Raw genomic sequence first — 22,222 nt, 5'->3', positions numbered from 1 at the left:
TAGTTTATTACTTTAATACTCAATTTTTTTTAGAGTCTTCATTAAATGAATTTCTAGTCCAATGCCAATTAACCCATTTGCCAGACAACCGATTTAAAATTAACCACTTTTCTTGTTCAAAGAATGTGCTAATGAAACGAGCAGAGGAAATTCCAACTAAACTTTATCCTGAACATCGAACACTACTAAATTCTCATTCAAGCACATGTCATACAACACGGTAGAAAATTTTTAGACATCAAATGAGAAATCAAAACAATATTTCTTTTTCCTTTTTTGAGGAGCAGATCTCATTCTTGGGGTGTGGCACCATTTGTTGCCTCCTCTTCCATGGGCTCAGCTTCAGCACCCTTCTTACCTACACACAAGAAAGCATTTCTTAAGCCACCATTTGACCACATGGATGATGACAACCACATATCCAAGTTAACATGGATGTGAAGGATTTGAATATGATTTATGAAAGAGAGCCTTCGGGTGTGTTTGATTTACATTCTCATTCTGTTTTCAGAATCGTGAAGGAAAGAAAAAGAGAAACCAGATGGTGGAAACAGAACAAATTTTATCATTTTTACCGTTCTTGCTTCTTTCTTTACAAAATTCTGAAAGTAGAAAACAATGAAATTGAAATTCCAAACTAAACACACCCTTAGATTTGTTGTGTTTTTTTTATTCAGTTTTTCCAGCCTACCTTTCTTCTTCTTTCCACCACCCTTCTTCTTTGTCTTTGTGGCCAATGCTAGCCAGGCCTTAATTTCAGGATCGTCGATCGTTTTGGTCGGCTGCAATTCTTGGAGCGCATGAGATGTGATGCGGTCTGATCCGTTTGGCATCAACAACACCGTGAATTTGATGTGCGCAACATAATCACCTGGGGAAACCACCGGATCCAATCAGTGCTAAAAGAATTATAACCACAGGATCTAATAATATCATGGCTAAACATAGTAAATTACCAGGCTTTTCATGAAGAACAGGATAAGGCTGCAAGAGTTCATGATTCACACATTCAACTAAACCTAACCGAGCTCTCTTCTCTTCCAAAGCCCTGGTAAAGAAGAACTGACATTTTAAGTGGAACAAAGAGAATCGATATTCAAACCCTCGAATTAAAGTAGTATCATTAACAAAACCTAGGTTGTCGAATTACCTAGCAGAAAATGGCATGATTGGAAAATTTTGGCTAATTTCGCTGAAAATGAACCTCGATGCTTTCATCTTCAAGTGATAGCTCTTGTCAACAGCCCTCTTATAGATAGTTGTCTGCTTCTCATCCAAAAGCTTAGGCTGCAAGTAACCAAAACTTTAGTTCGTCGCTGAAAATAAGCAGCATCATACAGGTAGATTAACTAATAAGAAAACCTACCTTGCCTTCTCCGGTGCTTGCAACTATATCAATAGCATAAACTTCATTTTCCTCGAACTCAGCATCATCAACCCTAGTATCCGGATTAGATACACTCAACACAACCTTGTTTCCGTCAATCACGAATTGCTTCATTTGGTGACTAAGAACACCCTCAACAATTTTGCAATCATAGGCGGCAGCAACCTTTTGAATTGCATCAGTTACATCCTTGTTCTGTCATGGGAAAAATTTAACGAAATTTGTTAGAATTTACACCACCACTTGTTAAAATATAATTTTTGTTCAAACAAGAGATTGTAAATCTAGTTTTCAGGTTACTGATTGACAGACAATAATTTGAATAGTTATGGCATAAACAAAGAAATAAAAAATATATGAAATCACCACACCATTAAAAGAATTTTCCTGCCATTTCCAATATGCACATCACCTAGGCAATCATCCATTAGATGATGTTCCAATTTCCATATGTAAAGCTATTTTACTTTAAAAAAATGATAACTTTTCCACCCCTCTACAAAAGAATGTAACACATTGATTTGGATATTGTACTATGTTAGCTGCAATAGACCAGTGCAATTATAAAATAAGCACAACAGAGAAAATTATTTTCAGCTAATTTCTAGTTTAGGCAACAGGGAAAGGAGGAAACCGATACAAAATCAATATCCTCGGCAAGGTTGCCATTACTACATATAGCAAACACACAGATACAGGCATTGATTTAAATATTGCAAAATGTTAGCTTCAATAGATGAGTGCACTGACTACAAAATCAGTACAACCAAGAAACTATTGTGTTCAGCAAAATTTTAGTTTAGGCAAACAGGGAAAGGAGGAAATCAATACAAAATTGATATCCTCGGCAAAGTTGCCTTTACCAGAGATGATCAACACAAAATTACAGGCATTGATTTAATATTGCATGATGTTAGCTCCAATAGACAAGTAAGCTGACAACAAAATCAGCACAGAGAGACTATTATTCAGCTAATTTCTAGTTTAGGCAACAGGGAAAGGAGGATACCGATACAAAATCAATATCCTCGGCAAGGTTGCCATTACTACATATAGCAAACACACACACACACACAGGCATTGATTTAAATATTGCAAAATGTTAGCTTCAATAGATGAGTGCACTGACTACAAAATCAGTACAACCAAGAAACTATTGTGTTCAGCAAAATTTTAGTTTAGGCAAACAGGGAAAGGAGGAAATCAATACAAAATTGATATCCTCGGCAAAGTTGCCTTTACCAGAGATGATCAACACAAAATTACAGGCATTGATTTAATATTGCATGATGTTAGCTCCAATAGACAAGTAAGCTGACAACATCAGCACAAAGAAACTATTATTTCAGCAAAAAAGAATGCAGTACTTACAGTGTGAGCCTGTGATAATCTAGGGGAAAATTGTATTGAAACTAGTGTAAGAAACCAACAAGTTAGATATGTAAATTCTAGACTGCATTCGGCAGGAAATGCCCCATCAGAGTAACTATGACATATAAGCTTCACTTGGACAATTGTCCATGGCTTTTAGTAAGTGTTCATCATTAGGGTAAAGAGTTTGTAATCACAAGGAACTGTTTCTTCCCAAAAACATTCACATTAACAAGCCAGGCAACATGGAGGACGTAAAATAAATTGCAGCAAATAATGTAATTTGATAATTAATGCGAATACACTTGTTCCATTAGAAATAACTATAAGGCTCAAAGCAAAGTGATTAAGTGAATAGGGTAGCACTTAATACACTTGGCAACCATATGATCATAATGTTATTGAGAAAGTTAGGCACTGAAGAAATTGAACTAGTTGAAGATGGGTTCAGGAAAAAGAAACCTTCGGATAAATGACTCTCTATCAGTGTAACTATGACTATAATAGGCTTCATCGGAATTCATCCATAGCCTAAATCATCTTCATCATACAGAGAAATCAAATCACAGCTAATATATAATCAAAAGCATAAAAAGTTAACCACAAAGGAAGTGGACACTGATAACGAACATGAAACAAATCCAGGAAGATAAATTTTGGTCAATATCAGAACGAAATAAATAGATCTTTGCAGTGAAGCGAAACCAAAACACTGTATACAACATGGGAAAAAAGAAAGAATAAGGTGAGGAGGAATAAGCTTGAGTTAACAGCAAAGTAAACATCATGAGAAACAGAAATAATAGGACAAGAAAAAACATTTGGAGTTGCAAAAAAGGCCATAAATGATCTCTATCAGTGTAACTATGACAACAATAAAGCTTCATTGGAATTTATCCATAGCTAAGGGCAGTTTTCATCATTTAGAGATCAAAATCCACTAGGGGATTGAATACTTCTCAAGGCAGGGCCATAGTTTTTGATGGCGATCCGCCATAAAATTATGACGGATGGCGTTGTGGGAAATGGCGGATTACCTAAAAATTGCAAATATAATAAACTATAAAATCTAATCTATATAATCATTTTTCTAATCATAAGACATCCAATTAATGCAGCAAAATGAACAAATAAACATAAGACATAGAACATAAAAACTAAAAACTTAAAAGAAAGACCAAAGCCATTGTCTCATTAGAATCAGGGGCTTGTCTGGAAGTAGACATAGTGAACTAAACAGAAAAAATTTGGAGGAAGAGAGGTTTAGCAGGGTTCAGGGAAGAGAGAGCGATAGTGAACTGAACGGAAAAAAATATATATATGCAAGAAACTACGAACCAGAGAAACAGGAACAGTGGTTCGCAATGGCAGCATGGAACGACTGCGATGATGAGGACGGCGTCGACCAGCGGCAGGCGGCAGTGACGAGATGCACAGAGAACAGGGAGAGGAGTTTTCACGCGGAGAAGAGACGCAGAGAACAAAGAGGAGTTTTTGAATAATTAGGGTTATTGGTATCACTTAGGGTTTCCTAATTTACCCAATTACCCTCAGATATCTTTTTTAAAAAAATCCGTAAAAACCCAATATTTCCGCATGGCGTCACCGCAATTGCGACCGCCTTTTTGCCCGCTGTGAAAACCACGTCACAGCAACCTCCTTATGGCGGCAAGGCCAAAGTCCGCCACGCCATAATGCCATGGCGCCGCCATTTCGTGGCGATTTTGGCCTTGCCGCCATACAAAGGTCTCCGCGACGTGATTATCGCGGTGGGCGAAATTGCGGCTGCAATTGCAGTGGTGCCATGGCAGGACGCCATGAAAATGGCAGAAATTGCTGATTTTTTTTATTTTTGAGAAAAAATCTGAGGAAACTAGGAAACCCTAAGTGATAACTGATACCACTAACCCTAATCAGCTTCTTCTATTCAAAAACTCCCTCCTCCAAAGTCCAAAAACTGCCTCATCTTCACGTCAAAACACTCTCCCTCCCTGTTCTCTGTACCGCTGCTCTCTGCGCACCTGTATGCAGCCGCTCTGTGCCACCCATCACTGCCGCTCATCGTCGCCAGTCATCACCACAGTCGCTCCTTGCTGCCGCTGCTAACCCCTAATCAGCCTCTCTCTGGTTCGTACATTCTGTTTAAACCTTATCAGTGTCATAAACCTCTTTCTTCCAATTTTTTTTCCCGTTCAGTTCACTATGTCTACTTCCAGACAAGCCCCTGGTTCTAATGCTCCTACCCCTTATGTTTTATGGCCTCCTTATGACTTCTGAGTTATGACTTGAACTTGATATTATGTTTATTGTTAAATTTGCTACTATATTTGCTATATTAATTGGATGCCTTATGACTAGAAAATTGCTTATATAGTTTAGATTTTATAGTTTATTATATTTGTAATTTTTCTGCATGTTATTTTGTACATATATAAGTATTTTTTAGGTAATCCGCCATTTTCCGCAACGTCATCCGCCATAATTTTATGGCAGATTTTTGGCTCACGCAATGAGCCGCCATCCGCAATCAAAAACTATGCATAGATTATAAGCAACTAAACGCAATTTGACAAACGAACAGATGGGTGAAATCAGTTCAAATGGAACGAGATCACAAAACACAAGTTAAAAACAATAAAAAAAGACAAATACCAAATTCACCACGGAGAGAACTCCAACCATGTTATCTTTAACCAAACCAACCAGATCAACTATATAATAGAATCATCACAATTCACAAAGTATAAGCATAAAAAGGTAACAAAAACCATTATCATCTCATCTCATATCTCAAATCCCATATAGAAACAAAATCAGAAATATAAAAATGTTCCTTACATATAATTACCTTCCTTCCCGGCCTTACAAGTCTCAAGGCCACTTCAGCAGCAGTGTTTGCAGCTGCAATTACATCAGCCACCCGTCCGGTAACCGGACCTTGCTGCAGAACATGAGTGTGCGCCACGGCAGCAATAAATCCATCTATATGGCAAGCCATATCACTGCAACCAACCAAAAAAAGAACAATCAATAACCGCGTTCACAACAAGAAAGTAGTGCCCATCTTTTTACATTAAAAGCAAGCTTCAACAAAGTCTTACATTTTCAAAATATCACCTTCTTCCAACACAGTTTCATCAGTGGCTAGTGGAGAAAAATGACACACAGTGTTGTTAACAGAAATGCAAGTTGGGAAAGCAACTCCCCTCTCAATCTTCCTCTTCACATTCTTGTACATGTTACCGGTTTGCCTTCATTAGAAAAAACAGAGCACACCCCATAAGCTAAAACAACAACAAACAAACAAAGAAATTACATTACATGTATATATAAACAAAATACCAAAACCAATTGTATACATAAATCAGACACTAAAAGGCATAAAAAACATTAAAACAAAAAACTTACTCTCTAATGTAGCTATCCCCTTTTTCACAAATGTCTACAATCTTAGACTTTGGTTTACATTCTGAAACAACTAACTGCAAAGCCTCTGCACACACACATACAAAAAAAATAGAAATTTTAAAATAAAATAAATATTATGTTATACCCAAAACAATCAACCATTTTTTATCAGCAATGAAATATATAATTAAATCAAGAAAAAACAGAGAACTTTAACCATAACTGATAGAGAGAGAGAACATACTGTTAACAATCTCAGCTGCACTCTTATACTTAGTGACCACTTCAGGAGTTGTAAGATCCAACTCCTTCTCTTCCCTCTCATCCTCCGACATGGTTATAGCTTCACCTGATTAAACCCCTTTGAGCAGCTTCTGAAAAATCGAAAAACCCCAAATGAATTACACAGGCTAAAAAGACGAAACTTTATCCAAATGGGCCATCCAAACAGGCCTTAAGAATTAAAAGAAAAGAAAAAAAACAAAAGAGAGAGAGACAAAATAAGGGAAGAGAAATACGAAGAAAATGTGAAGCTGAAAATGGTTGTAGTGTCACTCACCAGTTACCACCGAAAAGGGTTTTTGACTGATGAATCGGTGAAGAAATGGAAGAGGGTTTTAAGAGGGGAAGGTTCGAATAGAAAGAAAGTGTGTAGTGAGGTGGCTTGAGAATGTGCGTGTGTGTGAGCGGTGCAAGCAATTAGGGTTTGCTTTGGGTTATATATACAGAGGCACAACACAGCATAGGATACGATGGTTGCTGTCATTGTGGAGTGTTAGGGTTTTGTTCACTTTTTTCGTCTGCTTATGGCTTTGAAAGGTCGAGACTCGAAAGTCGAAACACATAAATTAATAAATTGGATGCTCCTTTTATAGTGGGGCTGTAACCTTGATATAACTTGCCAAAAGTATACGGAAATAATATTAAGCTCCTCATATAAAAATACAGGGCAAGTTACTTAAATAAATAGAATAGAGAAAATGTTTACCCAAATGTATAAAACTGGTTCTTGTTACCTGCATGTGCATAAACCGTGGTAGGTTCCAATGGATTATGGCCAAAAGATATAGAGTGTAAACCGTGGTAGGTCACCACGGTTTATTAAGGAGAGATGGCCTGCATAAACCGTGGAGAGTCACCACGGTTTATGAAGAAACTTATTTGCACATAAAACCTTGTGGGTCACCACGGTTTATGTGTGGTAAATAATGGCCAGAAAACTTTGTTAATTTTATGTCCAAGAGACACAACTTATTTTTTATTTTTTTATTATTCTTGTTAATTTTTTATAATTATATTTTTTATTATTATATTTTTCATCTCAAATTTTTTTAATGAAAAAAATGAGAATAAATTAGATTTTCATAATTTGTTCTAGTTTATCACCAAGCAGAATTACAAGAACACAAAATTTTGTGTCTCTGTTTTCAGTGTCTTATCCTATTTTGTTGTTGAGAACAAAGGCAGCCTAATAAATACACACTATATAGTACATTTTATAAAGAAAAAAAATCATCTATTTCTATTGAATATTTATAATAAAATTTTTTCGTTCTCTTTATGTATTTATTGACTAATATATACTATAAAATTTTTACATGTATTATCAATTATTTTTTTATTATGTTTATCCCTGTTTTTCATTTTACACTATATTTAAATATTTATTATACTATAAAAAATATTAATGAACATAATAAAATAATTACTTATTACTATTTTTTAGAGTACTCATTAATATTCTTATACTATAATAAATATTTTTTATTTTAAATTTAACAAATACTAATGTATCAATATATACTTATATGTGAATTTATTAAATCTATATAAAAGATTTAATCAATAAGCATGTTAATGAATATTAATATACCAATATTAACAAGTAATTATTTTATTGTACTCGTTAATATGTTATAGTGTAATGAATCTTTATTTTATAAATGAAAAAATAAAGATGAATATAATGAGAGAGGTCACCTTAAGCTTAAACGAACTTTTGAGTAGTTTTTATAAGTTCGCCTAAGATTTTGAAAACTTCGTAAAAACTCAAAATAAAAAATAAAAACACAGATTCCAAACATTAATGTTAGTATAATTTATTTTTAAAAATATTTTTTTTTATTTTATAATAGAAAAAAATCCAAAAAGTTCATGGTGTTTATTATTGGAGTCTAATTTTTTTCTAATTTATTTTACATAACAAATTTTAAATATTTTAAATTTATTAAATTTCATCATTTTAAATTAAATATTAATTTTTTATTTTTTAGTAAATAGACATCAATTTTTTAAGCACTATAAAAATCATTTTCTTAGTATTATCTGATTTTTTTTTTCTATTGTACTCTTTCTATTATAAAAAGCTGTTGTTGATAAGACATAATTTAAGATTCTGCTCATAAATTTATTGTGCTAATAAATTCATTTTCTATTGGACATAAAATTAACAAGGTTTTCTGGCCATTATTTACCACACATAAACCGTGGTGACCCACAAGGTTTTATGTGCAAACAAGTTTCTTCATAAACCGTGGTGACTCTCCACGGTTTATGCACGCCATCTCTCCTTAGTAACCTACCACGGTTTACACTCTATATCTTTTGTCCATAATCTGCTGGGACCTGCCACGGTTTATGCACCTTTTGAAACCGTGGTGGGTTGCCACGGATTACATAGAAATGGCTTTTTGCACATGCAGGTAAGAAGAACCAGTTTTGCACATTTAGGTAAACGTTTTCTCTATTCTATTTATTTAAGTAAATTGTCCAAATATATATATATATATATATATATATAGGATATATTAATTCCATTAAATTTTTATTTTCTAAAAATTTTCCCTATTTATTTTTATTGAAAATATTGGTTCATCTGTCACTTTCAATCAAATTTTTAAATAATAATTTCTAAACAAATTTATTATAAAATAATAAAATTTAAAAAAATATCAATATAAAATAAATTAGTCTCCTTTCAAAATAATAAAAAGACAGAAATAATTTTCCAAAATTTATAAAGAATAAAAATATATTAAGAATTAAAGCATCCGATTTAGATTTTTTTAGAGATTATTTTAGGTGTATATTAAAAGAAAAACTAAAACAAAAAGTTATTGTGCATTTTAATGCCAAAAGATATTGTTATTCCACAGTCGCACTTAATTTCTTGTTTGAAAACAATTAAAAAGCTTGAAGAAAATTGTAAAACTTGAAGCAGTAGGGGTATTTTGTGGTATGCCAACATAACTATTGTTTATACCTTTTCTTATTATAAATTATAATCTTTTTATATCTTTATAGAAAAAAATTATATAATTATTTCAAAAGACAATGAGACCTTTAATAAAAAAATATTTTTTCTGACTCCTAAGTCTTGAGTTGTGCTTTTATGGGACTGATTAGCTCCTGTGTTAGTATTTTTTTTTTTTTTTTTGTATAAGAGCTTATCAATCCCATAAAAGTAAAGATCAAAAGACGAATTGGATATTTTTTTTGTTTGAGAACCTCATAATCTCTTCAAGATAATTGTCAAGAGTCAAGTTGAGTATTCACTCTACTTTGTAAAGGTTTAGATTTTGATCCGCTAGGTATAATTCTACTAGGGGTCATATAATTAGAACACATAAATAACATCAGCCTTTAATAAATTTAGCAATCATAACCGACCAACGGATTAGATACAATATCTGAGAACGGTTACAATACCAAAAAACACTTATATAAGTCACTAGTTAGAAGGGTGAAGGTATATTTTTTCAAGACTCCAACATTAAGTGATTCAATCATAAAATACATTATACTTATTTAATCGTTAGAATACCTTTACATGTACGACATCTTCTGTTTTTCGTTATAGTTATCACAAAAGAGATAATACAGATTGTGGAATTATCTGGGCTATACTTTAAAAATTCATTCACACAAGAATAAATCTCATTTTAAACAACTGCATTTTACAATTTGAATGATCTATAATTCTGTGACATGCCCAAAAACCATGGATATTTGTACATTTTTCATATCAAATAGACGAAGACTAACATAATATGTAAATATGTTGTAGTATAGAAATGAATTGTCTCCTTATAAAATATATCTAAATACCTTCTGTTTTTCTAAAGGTTTGGAGTTTTCATTGATAAAATAATAAAATGTAACAGGGGTCCAAAAACAGGGCTACAGCAATTCAAATTAAGGGATACCCACAATCAATTTGAAAAACCCCTATTTTGGTCAAGATCAAGAATAAAATAATAACATTAAGAAAGATAATTGTATTTTTAGACAAGAACTTCCTGCATCTTTCTCTAAGCTAAAATTATATGTTATCATTTGTATTGATACCCTCTTATGATTAATGAGCTCTGAAAATCATAGTAGTTGAGTCTGATCATTAAAATTCTAAAATTTTATTATGAGTGTGAACTCTTTCACTTTTGGATTCTTTATAGTTTATAGAGTCGTTTTAGAGTGTCTATGCCTATTTTCCAAAACATGGATTTTGGGAAAAAATCTGCATTCATAAGAGAAGAATTCCTGAAATACTTGCTTTTGTTGATCTTATACATTAGGAAACTGTTAATCTCTTGACCATTTTGTCTACCATAACAAAGATTAAAAAGCTTTGAGATTTTTAAAGCAAGACCTCTCCATTTCTTTTCACCATTAGCAATATTCCAACTGATTTGGTGCATTTGAATTTATGTCTCTCTTTCACCCCACCATGAATTGCATAATCATTTGTTTGATTATATCAACGACTGTCTTTGAAAGAGTAAAGCAATGTAGCAAGGAGATAGAAATAGCATATGCAACTTTAATCAAAACATCTTTATACTAACATACAAAAGATATATTTTCTTAGCCACCTAATCTTTAATGTGACTGAAGGTATTTATTTTTTCGATCTCTAGTTGAATTACTCAACCAGAAACGGAGAGCAAAGTTCAAAAACTCAACAAAACAAAATAAGTTAAGCCAACAAACTTGAATTGGTCGAGTGGTCAGCTCACTCGTCCGCTTAAGGAAATGTCGGAGGTTCGAATTCCATTTTGTGCATGCAGCAATCCATTGGCTAACGGCAGGTTCTTAAATGGGGCTCAGATCCGCGACGGATTAGTCCTTAATCTGTCGAATTAAAAAATACCGTGGACGGCAAAAAAAAAAATAAGTAAAGACAACAAGACAACACCACCCAACATATAGGAGACTCGCTATAATCACTTCTCAACACATACTAAACCAAATCAAAACAACACTCGCTAACGAAACAAACAAAACCAAAACTCCACAACACAAGAAAAAACACAAACAAAATATCATATAAAAAATATTAATAAAGACCGTTACCGAGCTTCTCAAAAGATGAACTTCACGTACTCAACCTTATAAAAAGATTTTTTGGTTTCTAACTTTGTACTACTTTTCACTTTCTTTTTGTTATTTTCTTGATTGCACTGTCCTCTATTTTGATATTATCTTTCTTACGCAAATGTTCCAACACAGTTTCTTTATCACTACATTGTAAACTGAATTGAGACCCTAGTTTCTAGGTTCTCCTGACTTTCTCCTCTACGCCATTTATATTACATTCATTACTTGTTCTTAGTCATTTCTTTCCTCTTCTCTCTCAATTTTGCACACTTCTTTTCTTCTTTGTTTGATATTTTTTTGTTTCTATGTTATTCATCCATCTTAGATTTAGGAATCATTGATGACATAATTATAAGAACCGAACCGATAATCAAACCGATTAAATTATTAATTTACTAGTTTACTTGTTCAACCGATAAATCACTAGTTGAACCGGTAAAACTAGTCCACGTAAATAAAAAATATAAAATAGTCATTAACTTAAAAAATTCAAAATAAATATCTTTGGTTCTTCACCAACATTTTAAAAACAACAAAGTCTCAAATTCTAAAGATAACTAATATAAAGATAGACATAAAATTAATTAATACTACTACAATAGTATCTTAATTAGACACAATAAGGATAACAATTCATAAACTATATCCAAGGAGTGATTTTGAAGTCGGAAAATGGTTGTTCATCTAACAAATGTGGAGCTACATTCTGATTAGTTTCATTTTGATTTGTATTTTTCACAGAATTATTAGCTCCATCATCATTTCGATCATCTTCCAAATCCAATTGATCTGACATTATAGATAATGTTTTATAAATCAAGATAAAAAATAATATAAAACATGTTATAAAGCATACCAAAATCATAGTTGATCATAATTCATTAATAAATAAAAGAAAGCATACCTAAATCATCTAAAGGTGATTGAAGAGACATATTTGCAAGATCATTTCGTAAAGCATCAACTTCTTCAAGAGTTAAAAATGGTGGTGAATCTTCCAATATCGATTCCGAATGATCCTCAAATGCATCAAGACAAATTGAATCATAAACTTGCTTTCTCATTTGGTTCCTATGTTATCAATATACTTCGTTACTCTTACGATGATTAAAATTTTAAAATAATGCTTTCAACTTAAAATAATCAAGAAAGTACCTTTGTTGTAACCTAAAGTTGTAATGAATATAAATAAGATCATTAAGTTTTTGATGCTCTAATCGATTCCTCTTTTTTGAGAGAATGTCTTAAAAAATACTCCAGTTACGCTCACAACCTAAAGTACTACAAGTTTGGTTTAAAATACGAATCGCCAACTTTTACAAATATGACACCCCGTAACCATAAGATTCCCACCATTGATCTTAACATAAAAAAAAGAATAATTTATCACAATCATAAATATCAAATCATAAATACATCACAATCATAAAAGACTAATTTTATGAAAAAATTCACCTGGCATAACAGTGTTTCATTCACATATTGCAGACGGTCTTCCAAAGATTCATAATTTCAACAAGCAGATTCAAGCAGAACAAACCAAAAATTTCAACAAACAAATTCAAGCAGATTCAACAACCTTAAATTCTCTATTCAACAAGCAGATTCATACTAAACAGATTCATAATTTCAACAAGCAGATTCAAGTACCAAACAGAACAGAACAAGAGCATTAGAAGAAAAACCTGTCCGACAGAGCATTAGAAGAACATAATAGCTTCATAAATATCATGGCCTCCCAGCAATCATAGTTGTAAGAATCGGAGTAGACCGATCGGTTCGACTGGAAAAACTAGTGAACCGGATCCCTAGGCGATCCGGTTGATCAATATGACCAGACGAGGAACAAAATCGGAGAGAACCGAATTGAACAGTCCGATTCTGATGAAAACTGGAGAACCGACAATTTTTGTTCACCTGGCCGGTTCAGAAGCTTTTTTTGTTAAAATTTACTTGCCAAAACGATGTCGTTTTGGGTTTTCAAAAAAAAAAAAAAGAAACACTCGAACCTTACCCACCCCCATTTCTGTTCCTCCAACCCTAATCCCCTAAACAACGGCTAACCACACCGCTTCCCGCCGGTCTATGTCGTCTTCTTCGTCTAACCTCACCGCAACACCTAGTCTCAACTCTCAAGTCTCCGACGACGTCACCTCCCCTCACCGCGGCTCTGTCGTCTTTTTCGTCGCTTCTCCTTGCTCAGCTTCGTTGTCGCGCCATCTCCGTCGTCTGCTCTCTCGGACAGGTTGGTGGTCGCCATCTTCTGCGTCTTCTGCTCTGTCAAACAGGTTGGTGCTCTTCCTCTAATGCTCTTGTTCTGTTCTGTTTGGTTGTGAATTATGAAACTGTTCTGTTCTTCTAATGCTCTGTCGGACAGGTTTTTCTTCTAATGCTCTTATTCTGTTCTATTGCTCTTGTTCTGTTCTGTTTGGTACTTGAATCAGCTTGTTGAAATTATGAATCTGTTTAGTATGAATCTGCTTGTTGAATAGGGAATTTAAGGTTGTTGAATTTGTTTGAATTTGTGTGTTGAAATTTCTGGTTTGTTCTGCTTGAATTTGCTTGTTGAAATTATTAATCTTTGGAAGACCGTCTGCAATACGTGAACGAAGTATTGTTATGCCAAGTGAATTTCTTCATAAAATTAGTCTTTTATGATTGTGATGTATTTATGATTTGATATTTATGATTGTGATAAATTATTCTTTTTTTTTTTTATGTTAAGATCAATGGTGGGAATCTTATGGTTGTGGAGTGCCAAATTTGTAAAAGTTGGCGATTCGTATTTTAAGCCAAACTTGTAGTTCTTTAGGTTGTGAGCGTAACTGAAGTATTTTTGAACACATTCACTCAAAAATGAGAAATCGGTTAGAGCATAAAAAACTTAATGATCTTGTTGATGAGTTTGGAAAACTCTAATTTAATTTTGATGATGAACAAACATTATTGAAATAATTAATTATAAAATTATTAATTTGATTTTCATTTAACATATGTTAATTAATAATTTTGTGATGCAGGTTTTTAATTGGGCCGAAAATAAAATTCTGATACAAGCCCAATTAAATAAAAAATTCAGCTTTGGTTTGATGCTAGAATATATGATGAGTATGGCTGAATTGTTTCTTGTGCTAATCGGGCCAGATTGAGTTATTATTACTACAAGCCCAAATAAATGCTTTCCTATTTGCTCAATGCATGATCCAAAAAATTCATCAGGAAAGCAAATGTTATTATTGGACCAGAATTAATTGTTGTTGCAACTAAGCCCAATTTTACATTTGATGAAAGTTCCTCATGCATGATCCGGAACCAATGGAAAAAGGAAAGCAAAATTGCTTCCAACGGATCCAAGCATTTCACCATGTGATGGATTTCAAAATTCATTACATTGTCATTTATTGCATGGGAACTATGAGAGAGAAAACAAGACACTTGATTTGATTGTAGCACTTATGGCTACACGCTACTCAGCAAGGAAAGAATCATTTCATTTAATCTCATTCTCTTTCCTAATTCAATACTTTTCAAATTTCTCTCTTCTCTCTCTATTTGCTTCTCTTCTTCGGTTATTACACAGGAAACAATGGATGCCATGGAAGCTACATGGAGCTACCGAAGTGAAGGAAGAGCAAGTCTAAAGACCATCACAATGATGGCAAGAAAACATAACAAAACAAAAGTGTGCTGTGGCTGAGATTTTCACCAAATATGGTTAGATTTGGTGAGGTAGTCTCGAGCTCTTCATGCTCAAAAAGGAAGAAAAAGATTCGGCCAGCAAGGAGGAGACTCTTGGAGGCGTGACTTGTCTTTGATTCTGCTCAACCACCACAGGAAGTAGCTAGAGTGGCGAAGTGATGGTAGAGGCAGAGATTGAAGCAGATAAAGTCATCATCATCATGAAGCATCAAGGGCCAGAAATCCATCTTGGAGAGCAAGCCAAGGATGGAAAGCTCGGATTGATGAAGAGTGGTGACCAAGAAAGGACTAGAGGTAATTGCATGTTGGGTTTTGCATAGTTATCTCTTCTCTCTCTATGTGGCCGAACCGGTTCTGTTTCTTGAAGAAGAAGAAGTTGGCTTGGGTTTTGGCTTCAAGTGTGGAGGCTTCTCTCTTCTATAAAAAGGGAGAACAGCCACTGTTTGGAGCAAGGAGTTAGAAGTAAGCAGTGAGAGTGCAAGGCACAGGATTCTCAGAGCTACCTAAGCTTACAGATTTTCTTCTCCTTCAATGTATTCTGTTAGTATTTTTCTGTTTAATTTTGTCATGTCTTGAGTATCATGGAAAAAGACAAACAGTGAGGTTTGTATGAAAAAGCCATAGAGCGGAAAAAGGCAGAGAGTACAAAATTAAAAGAAAAAGCCATAGATGTCCTTAGAGTTCCTTTGTTCATCTATGTTGTGTTTCATGATTCTGTGGGAATCCCCTTGTAAGTTGGGTTAGCACTTTACAGTTTGTAATCAGGAAGATTATAGTGAAATTCCATCATGGTTGTGATGGAGACTGGATGTAGGCTGCACTGCACTTAGCAGCTGAACCAGGATATATATGGGTGTAATTTTCTCTCTTCTCTACTTCATTTCTGTTTCTACTGCACAGAGGCTAGAACTGAAAATTATCTCATGCCAAGTGACGAGACAAAAAAAATCTCGTGCCAAGTGACGAGACAAAAATAAAAGTCTCGTGGCTAGGGACGAGACAAAACTCAAAAAGTCTCCTGAAGTTAATTCAAAGGCCAGTAAGTGTTACTAAGCAAAAAGAGGGCTAAGATTCAACCCCCCTTCTCTTAGCCACTGAAACCATCAATTGGTATCAGAGCTTGGTCTCAAAGAGATCAAGCTTTGCAGCTTGCAGAAAAGATCCAGATGGCAGAAAGCAGTGGCTCTAATATGGTGTCCTACAACCTTACAGAAGGGCAGTCAAGCAACAGACCGCCTCTTTTCAATGGGAAAAACTATACCTATTGGAAAGAGAGAATGAAAATCTTTGTGCAAGCAGTAGACTACAGACTCTGGAAGATCATTCTGGATGGTCCTCAATTTTCAACTACCACCAGTGCTGAAGGAGTAGTCTCTCTTAAGCCAGAAGAAAGGTGGACTGAGGAAGATAGGAAGAAGGTGGAGCTAAATGCCAAGGCTGTAAACCTACTCAATTGTGCTATCAGCTTCGAGTAATACCGGCGGGTATCACGATGCACAACGGCAAATGAAATCTAGGACAAATTGCAAATCACTCATGAAGGAACCTCCATTGTAAAGAAGACTCGGACAGATATGTTGAACAGAGAATATGAAATGTTTGCAATGAAGGAAGGAGAATCTATTGATGAGCTATTTGAACGTTTCAACATCATCATTATTGGCTTAGATGCTCTGGGAATTACATATCCTGATTCTGTGCTTGTGAGGAGAGTGCTGAGATGCCTCACAAAAGAGTGGGAAACAAAAGCTTTAATTATCTCTGAGAGCAGTAGCTTAGACTCCATGACTTGTGATGATTTGAGAGGAAATCTTCTTGCTTTCGAAAACACCTATTTGAAAAAAGATTCAAAAAAGAAAGGAATTGCTTTTTCTTCTATGACTAACCCTCTGGATGATGAATCCAGTGATAACTCCTCTGAACATGAATTTGTGTTATTTACCAAAAAATTTAGAAAAATGATGAAGCTCAAAGGCAAAGGCAGCAGCTCAAGGAAAATGAAGAAAGACCTCAGCAAAGTAACCTGTTATAACTGCAAGGAATTGGGGCATTTCAAATCTGATTGTCCCAAGTTGAAAAAGGAGGAGAAGCCGAAAAGAGGAAAGAAGAAGGGACTGATGGCTTCATGGGAAGATTTGGAAAATGACTCAGATAATGATGATGAGGAAACCAAAACCAAGTCCCAACCATGTCTCATGGCAGATCACATAGATCAGGTGTGCCTAGCATCCAAATGGAAAGAAAATATGTGGTATATGGATAGCGGATGCTCTAGGCATATGACCGGAAAGACAACCTTCTTCATAAAGCTTGATGAATATGATGGAGGACTTGTCACTTTTGGTGATGATGCAAAAGGAAAAATAGTGGCTATTGGGAAAGTTAGTAAAAACTTTTCATCTTGTATAAATGATGTTCTTCTTGTGAATGGCTTGAAACATAATTTACTTAGTGTTAGTCAACTGTGTGATTTAGGCTTTGAGGTTATTTTTAGGAAGTTTGTTTGTTTAGTTGTTTGTGAGAAAACAGGGGATACTTTATTTGAAGCTAAAAGATGCAATAATGTGTATGGATTGACTCTTGAGGATCTAAAAGAACAAAATGTAACATGCTTTACATCTCTTGAATCTGAAAAGTGGCTATGGCATAGAAAGTTGGGTCATGCAAGCATGTACCAAATTTCTAAGCTAGTTAAGAAAAATCTGGTTAGAGGAATTCCAAACATCAAATTTGATAAGGATCTTACTTGTGATGCTTGCCAATTGGGCAAACAAGTAAAATCCTCTTTTAAACCTAAAGATGGAATCTCAACCAAAAGGCCATTAGAGATGTTACATATTGATCTTTTTGGACCAACAAGAACTCAAAGTTTAGGAGGTAAACACTATGGTCTTGTAGTGGTAGATGATTACTCTAGATTTGGTTGGGTACTTTTCCTTGCTCATAAAAATGATGCTTTCCATGCCTTCTTCACTCTTTGCAAGAAAATTCAAAATGAAAAGGATTTAAAAATTGCCCATTTAAGAAGTGATCACGGAAGAGAATTTGAAAACAAAGATTTTGAAAAATTCTGTGATGACTTAGGAATTTCTCATAACTTTTCATGCCCTAGAACCCCCCAACAAAATGGGGTGGTTGAGAGAATGAATAGAAGCCTTCAAGAGATGACTAGGGCTATGCTTTGTGAGAATGAGATTTCTAAATTTTTATGGGCTGAAGCTGTAAATACAGCTTGTTACATTTTGAATAGGACAATCATTAGAAAATGGTTAAAGAAAACCCCTTATGAGTTATGGAAAGGAACCCCTCCAAATCTTAAGTACTTTCATGTTTTTGGATGCAAATGCTTTGTACTTAACAATAAGGAAAACCTCGGAAAGTTTGATCCAAAATCCTATGAAGGAATGTTTGTTGGATATTCCACCACAAGCAAGGCCTATAGAGTTTATCTCAAAGAGCATAGAACTATAGAGGAATCCATACATGTTACTTTTTGTGATTCTAACTTAATTTCCAGTACTGTGATAGATAATTATTTAGATGGTGAAGAAGCTGGAACAAGTAAAGAAAATCCTAAATCTGTTCAACATGAGGAATCTGTCAGCCCAGTTTTGTCTCGTCAGATTGGAGGAGACATTTCCATTTTGTCTCCTGAGCAGGCACGAGAAACTGAAACAGTGAGACAACCAGAAGTTCATCAAAGCTCAACACCTGTCCGAAAGCCTAGAGAATGGAAGTCTATGAGGGGTTATCCTCATGACTTCATCATTGGTGACCCCTCTCAAGGTGTAACAACAAGATCCTCCACCAAAAGGCAAACCAAACCTAACAACTTTGCTCTCTTGTCACAAATGGAGCCCAACAATGTCAAACAAGTTCTTGAAGATCCATCTTGGGTCAAGGTCATGCAAGAGGAGCTTGCTCAATTTGACAAGAATGAGGTTTGGACACTAGTACCTCATCCGGATGGTAAGAAGGTAACGGGTACTAAGTGGGTTTTTAAAAATAAACTTGGTGAGGATGGACAAGTTGTTCGTAACAAGGCTAGATTAGTGGCACAAGGTTACGATCAAGAAGAGGGTATAGATTTTGATGAGTCTTTTGCTCCGGTAGCTAGAATGGAAGCAATTAGGTTGCTTCTTGTCTATGCTGCCCATAAAGGTTTCAAAATGTTTCAAATGGATGTTAAATGTGCTTTCCTTAATGGATTTATTGATAGAGAAGTGTATGTGGCACAACCCCCCGGTTTTGAAGATAAAGAATTTCCAAATCATGTTTTTAAACTATCTAAGGCTCTTTATGGTCTTAGACAAGCTCCAAGAGCTTGGTATGAAAGGCTTAGTGCCTTCTTATTGGAAAATCATTTTCAAAGGGGTACCACCGACACTACTTTATTTATTAAAGCATCTAATGATGATATACTCCTTGTTCAAGTTTATATTGATGATATTGTATTTGGATCGGCCAATGTATCCTTGTGTGAAGAGTTTGGAAAACTCATGACTAGTGAGTTTGAGATGAGTTTAATGGGAGAGCTTACTTTCTTTCTTGGCCTCCAAATTAAACAAACTCCTAGTGGTACCTTTATTCACCAAGGAAAATATGCAAAAGAACTTATCAAAAAGTTTGGCCTAGAAAATTCCAAATCAATGGGTACACCAATGCATCCTAACACAAAACTTGAAAAGGATGATGATGGCCAAGATGTGGATGAAACAAGGTATAGAGGAATGATAGGTTCACTCATGTACCTTACCTCCTCTAGACCGGATATTGTTCAAAGTGTGGGTGTATGCTCAAGATTTCAATCTCACCCAAAAGAATCCCATCTTACGGCTGTTAAACGCATCATTAGATACATTAAGGGAACTTGTGATTATGGCTTGTTGTTCATACCCTGGGTCGAGCTATCCGACCTGGGATGGTCGACGATGCAGCGACCGACCTGTTAAGGTCAAGCGGACCGACTTCGTTACAAAGAACTCGGCCATATCGACAGGAAAGCCCAATAAAGGGCCCAAATAGAGAAACACGACCCAAATCCAAAGGCAATCTGATGAGCGGATAATTTATACACTTTTTGACATTGTTTTTAGTATATTTTTAGTAGAATCTATTTACTTTTAGGGATGTTTTCATTAGTTTTTATGTTAAATTCACATTTCTGGACTTTACTATGAGTTTGTGTGTTTTTATATGATTTCAGGTATTTTCTGGCTGAAATTGAGGGACTTGAGCAAAAATCAGATTCAGAGGTTGAAGAAGGACTGCTGATGCTGTTGGATTCTGACCTCCCTGCACTCAAAGTAGATTTTCTGGAGCTACAGAACTCGAAATGTCGCGCTTTCAATTGTGTTGGAAAGTAGACATCCAGGGCTTTCCAGCAATATATAATAGTCTATACTTTTCTTGAGGATAGATGACATAAACTGGCGTTCAACGCCAGCTATCTGCCCAATTCTGGAGTTCAGCGCCAGAAATGGATCAAAAACCAGAGTTGAACGCCAGAAATGGATCAAAACCTGGCGTTCAACTCCACAAATGGCCTCTGTACGTGGAAAGTTAAAGCTCAGCCTAAGCACACACCAAGTGGGCCTCGAAAGTGGATTTATGCATCAATTACTTACTTCTGTAAACCCTAGTAGCTAGTTTATTATAAATAGGACCTTTTACTATTGTATTAGACATCTTTGGACGCCTGGTTCTTAGATCAGAGGGGCTGGCCATTCGGCCATGCCTGGACCTTTCACTTATGTATTTTTAACGGTAGAGTTTCTACACTCCATAGATTAAGGTGTGGAGCTCTGCTGTTCCTCAAAGATTAATGCAAAGTACTACTGTTTTCTATTCAATTCATCTTATTTCGCTTCTAAGATATTCATTCGCACTTCAACCTGAATGTGATGAACGTGACAATCATCATCATTCCCCATGAACGCGTGCCTGACAACCACTTCCGTTCTACCTTCGACTGAATGAGTATCTCTTAGATCTCTTAATCGGAATCTTCGGGGTGTAAGCTAGAATGATGGCGGCATTCAAGAGAATCCGGAAGGTCTAAACCTTGTCTGTGGTATTCCGAGTAGGATTCAATGATTGAATGACTGTGACGAGCTTCAAACTCACGATTGCTGGGCGTAGTGACAGACGCAAAAGGATAGTAAATCCTATTCCAGCATGATCGAGAACCGACAGATGAATAGCCGTGCCGTGACAGGGTGTGTTGACCATTTTCACTGAGAGGATATGATGTAAACCATTGACAAGGGTGATGCCTCCAGACGATTAGCCGTGCCGTGACAGGGCATTTGGATCATTTTCCCGAGAGAAGACCGAAAGTAGCCATTGACAATGGTGATGCATTACATAAAGCCAGCCATGGAAAGGAGTAAGACTGATTGGATGAAGATAGCAGGAAAGCAGAGGTTCAGAGGAACAAAAAGCCTCTCCATACGCTTGTCTGAAATTCCTACCAATGATTTACATAAGTACCTCTATCCCTATTTTATTAATTATTTTCAAAAACCCCATTACTATTTTATATCCGCCTGACTGAGATTTACAAGGTGACCATAGCTTGCTTCATACCAACAATCTCTGTGGGATTCGACCCTTACTCACGTAAGGTATTACTTGGACGACCCAGTGCACTTGCTGGTTAGTTGTGCGAAGTTGTGAACCATGGTATTGGCATCATGTTTTTTTGGCGCCATTACCAGGGAAAGAAAGAGCGATGAATTTTACATAATCAAAGTGTAATCACAATTTCTGCGCACCAAGTTTTTGGCGCCGTTGCCGGGGATTGTTCGAGTTTGGACAACTGACGGTTCATCTTGTTGCTCAGATTAGGTAATTTTCTTTTTGTTTTAATTTCAAAAATTTTTCAAAAATCTTTCAAAAATTTCTCTTTTGTTTTCGAAAAAGTTTTTAAAATAAAAAAAAATTGTTTTCAAAAATATATTTTTCTTCAGAATTTTTAAG

The 22,222-nt window shown here is 35.1% G+C and overlaps 1 protein-coding gene across 2 annotated transcripts; it reads right to left on the bottom strand.

Annotated features, from left to right (window-relative positions):
- Positions 1-162: 162 nt before the first annotated feature.
- On the bottom strand, positions 163-7,009 carry LOC107625782 (ERBB-3 BINDING PROTEIN 1). 2 transcript variants are annotated; one of them, XM_016328494.3, is made up of 10 exons: positions 6,726-7,009; positions 6,411-6,540; positions 6,167-6,251; positions 5,860-6,042; positions 5,607-5,760; positions 1,367-1,582; positions 1,151-1,287; positions 957-1,048; positions 692-871; positions 163-358 (listed from the first exon to the last, which is right to left on the bottom strand). In XM_016328494.3, exons 4-10 carry the CDS (start codon positions 5,994-5,996, stop codon positions 291-293), a joined length of 984 nt encoding a protein of 327 aa, XP_016183980.1. In that variant the 5' UTR covers positions 5,997-6,042; positions 6,167-6,251; positions 6,411-6,540; positions 6,726-7,009; the 3' UTR covers positions 163-290. The 2 variants fall into 2 exon arrangements, with proteins under 2 accessions (XP_016183980.1, XP_016183978.1); XM_016328492.3 differs by having other exon boundaries at positions 5,860-6,009; positions 6,726-6,996.
- Between the last annotated feature and the right edge of the window lie 15,213 nt (positions 7,010-22,222).

This window comes from Arachis ipaensis, chromosome B2 (assembly GCF_059453495.1).
Source record: "Arachis ipaensis isolate K30076 ecotype BB chromosome B2, ASM5945349v1, whole genome shotgun sequence".
In the NCBI taxonomy this organism is placed as follows: domain Eukaryota; kingdom Viridiplantae; phylum Streptophyta; class Magnoliopsida; order Fabales; family Fabaceae; genus Arachis; species Arachis ipaensis.
Note: the sequence above shows the minus strand (reverse complement) of the source record. Positions and strands in the feature narration are given on the sequence as shown.

Bases quoted from the DNA above. Each gene is read 5' to 3' on its own strand.
- LOC107625782 (XM_016328492.3), bottom strand. From the start codon at position 6,501: ATGTCGGAGGATGAGAGGGAAGAGAAGGAGTTGGATCTTACAACTCCT. The intron at 5,761-5,859 runs GTAAGACTTTGT...GGTTGGTTGCAG, and splicing joins GAAGGTGATATTTTGAAAAT to TGATATGGCTTGCCATATAG. The intron at 1,583-5,606 runs GTAATTATATGT...TTCCCATGACAG, and splicing joins TTGTAAGGCCGGGAAGGAAG to AACAAGGATGTAACTGATGC.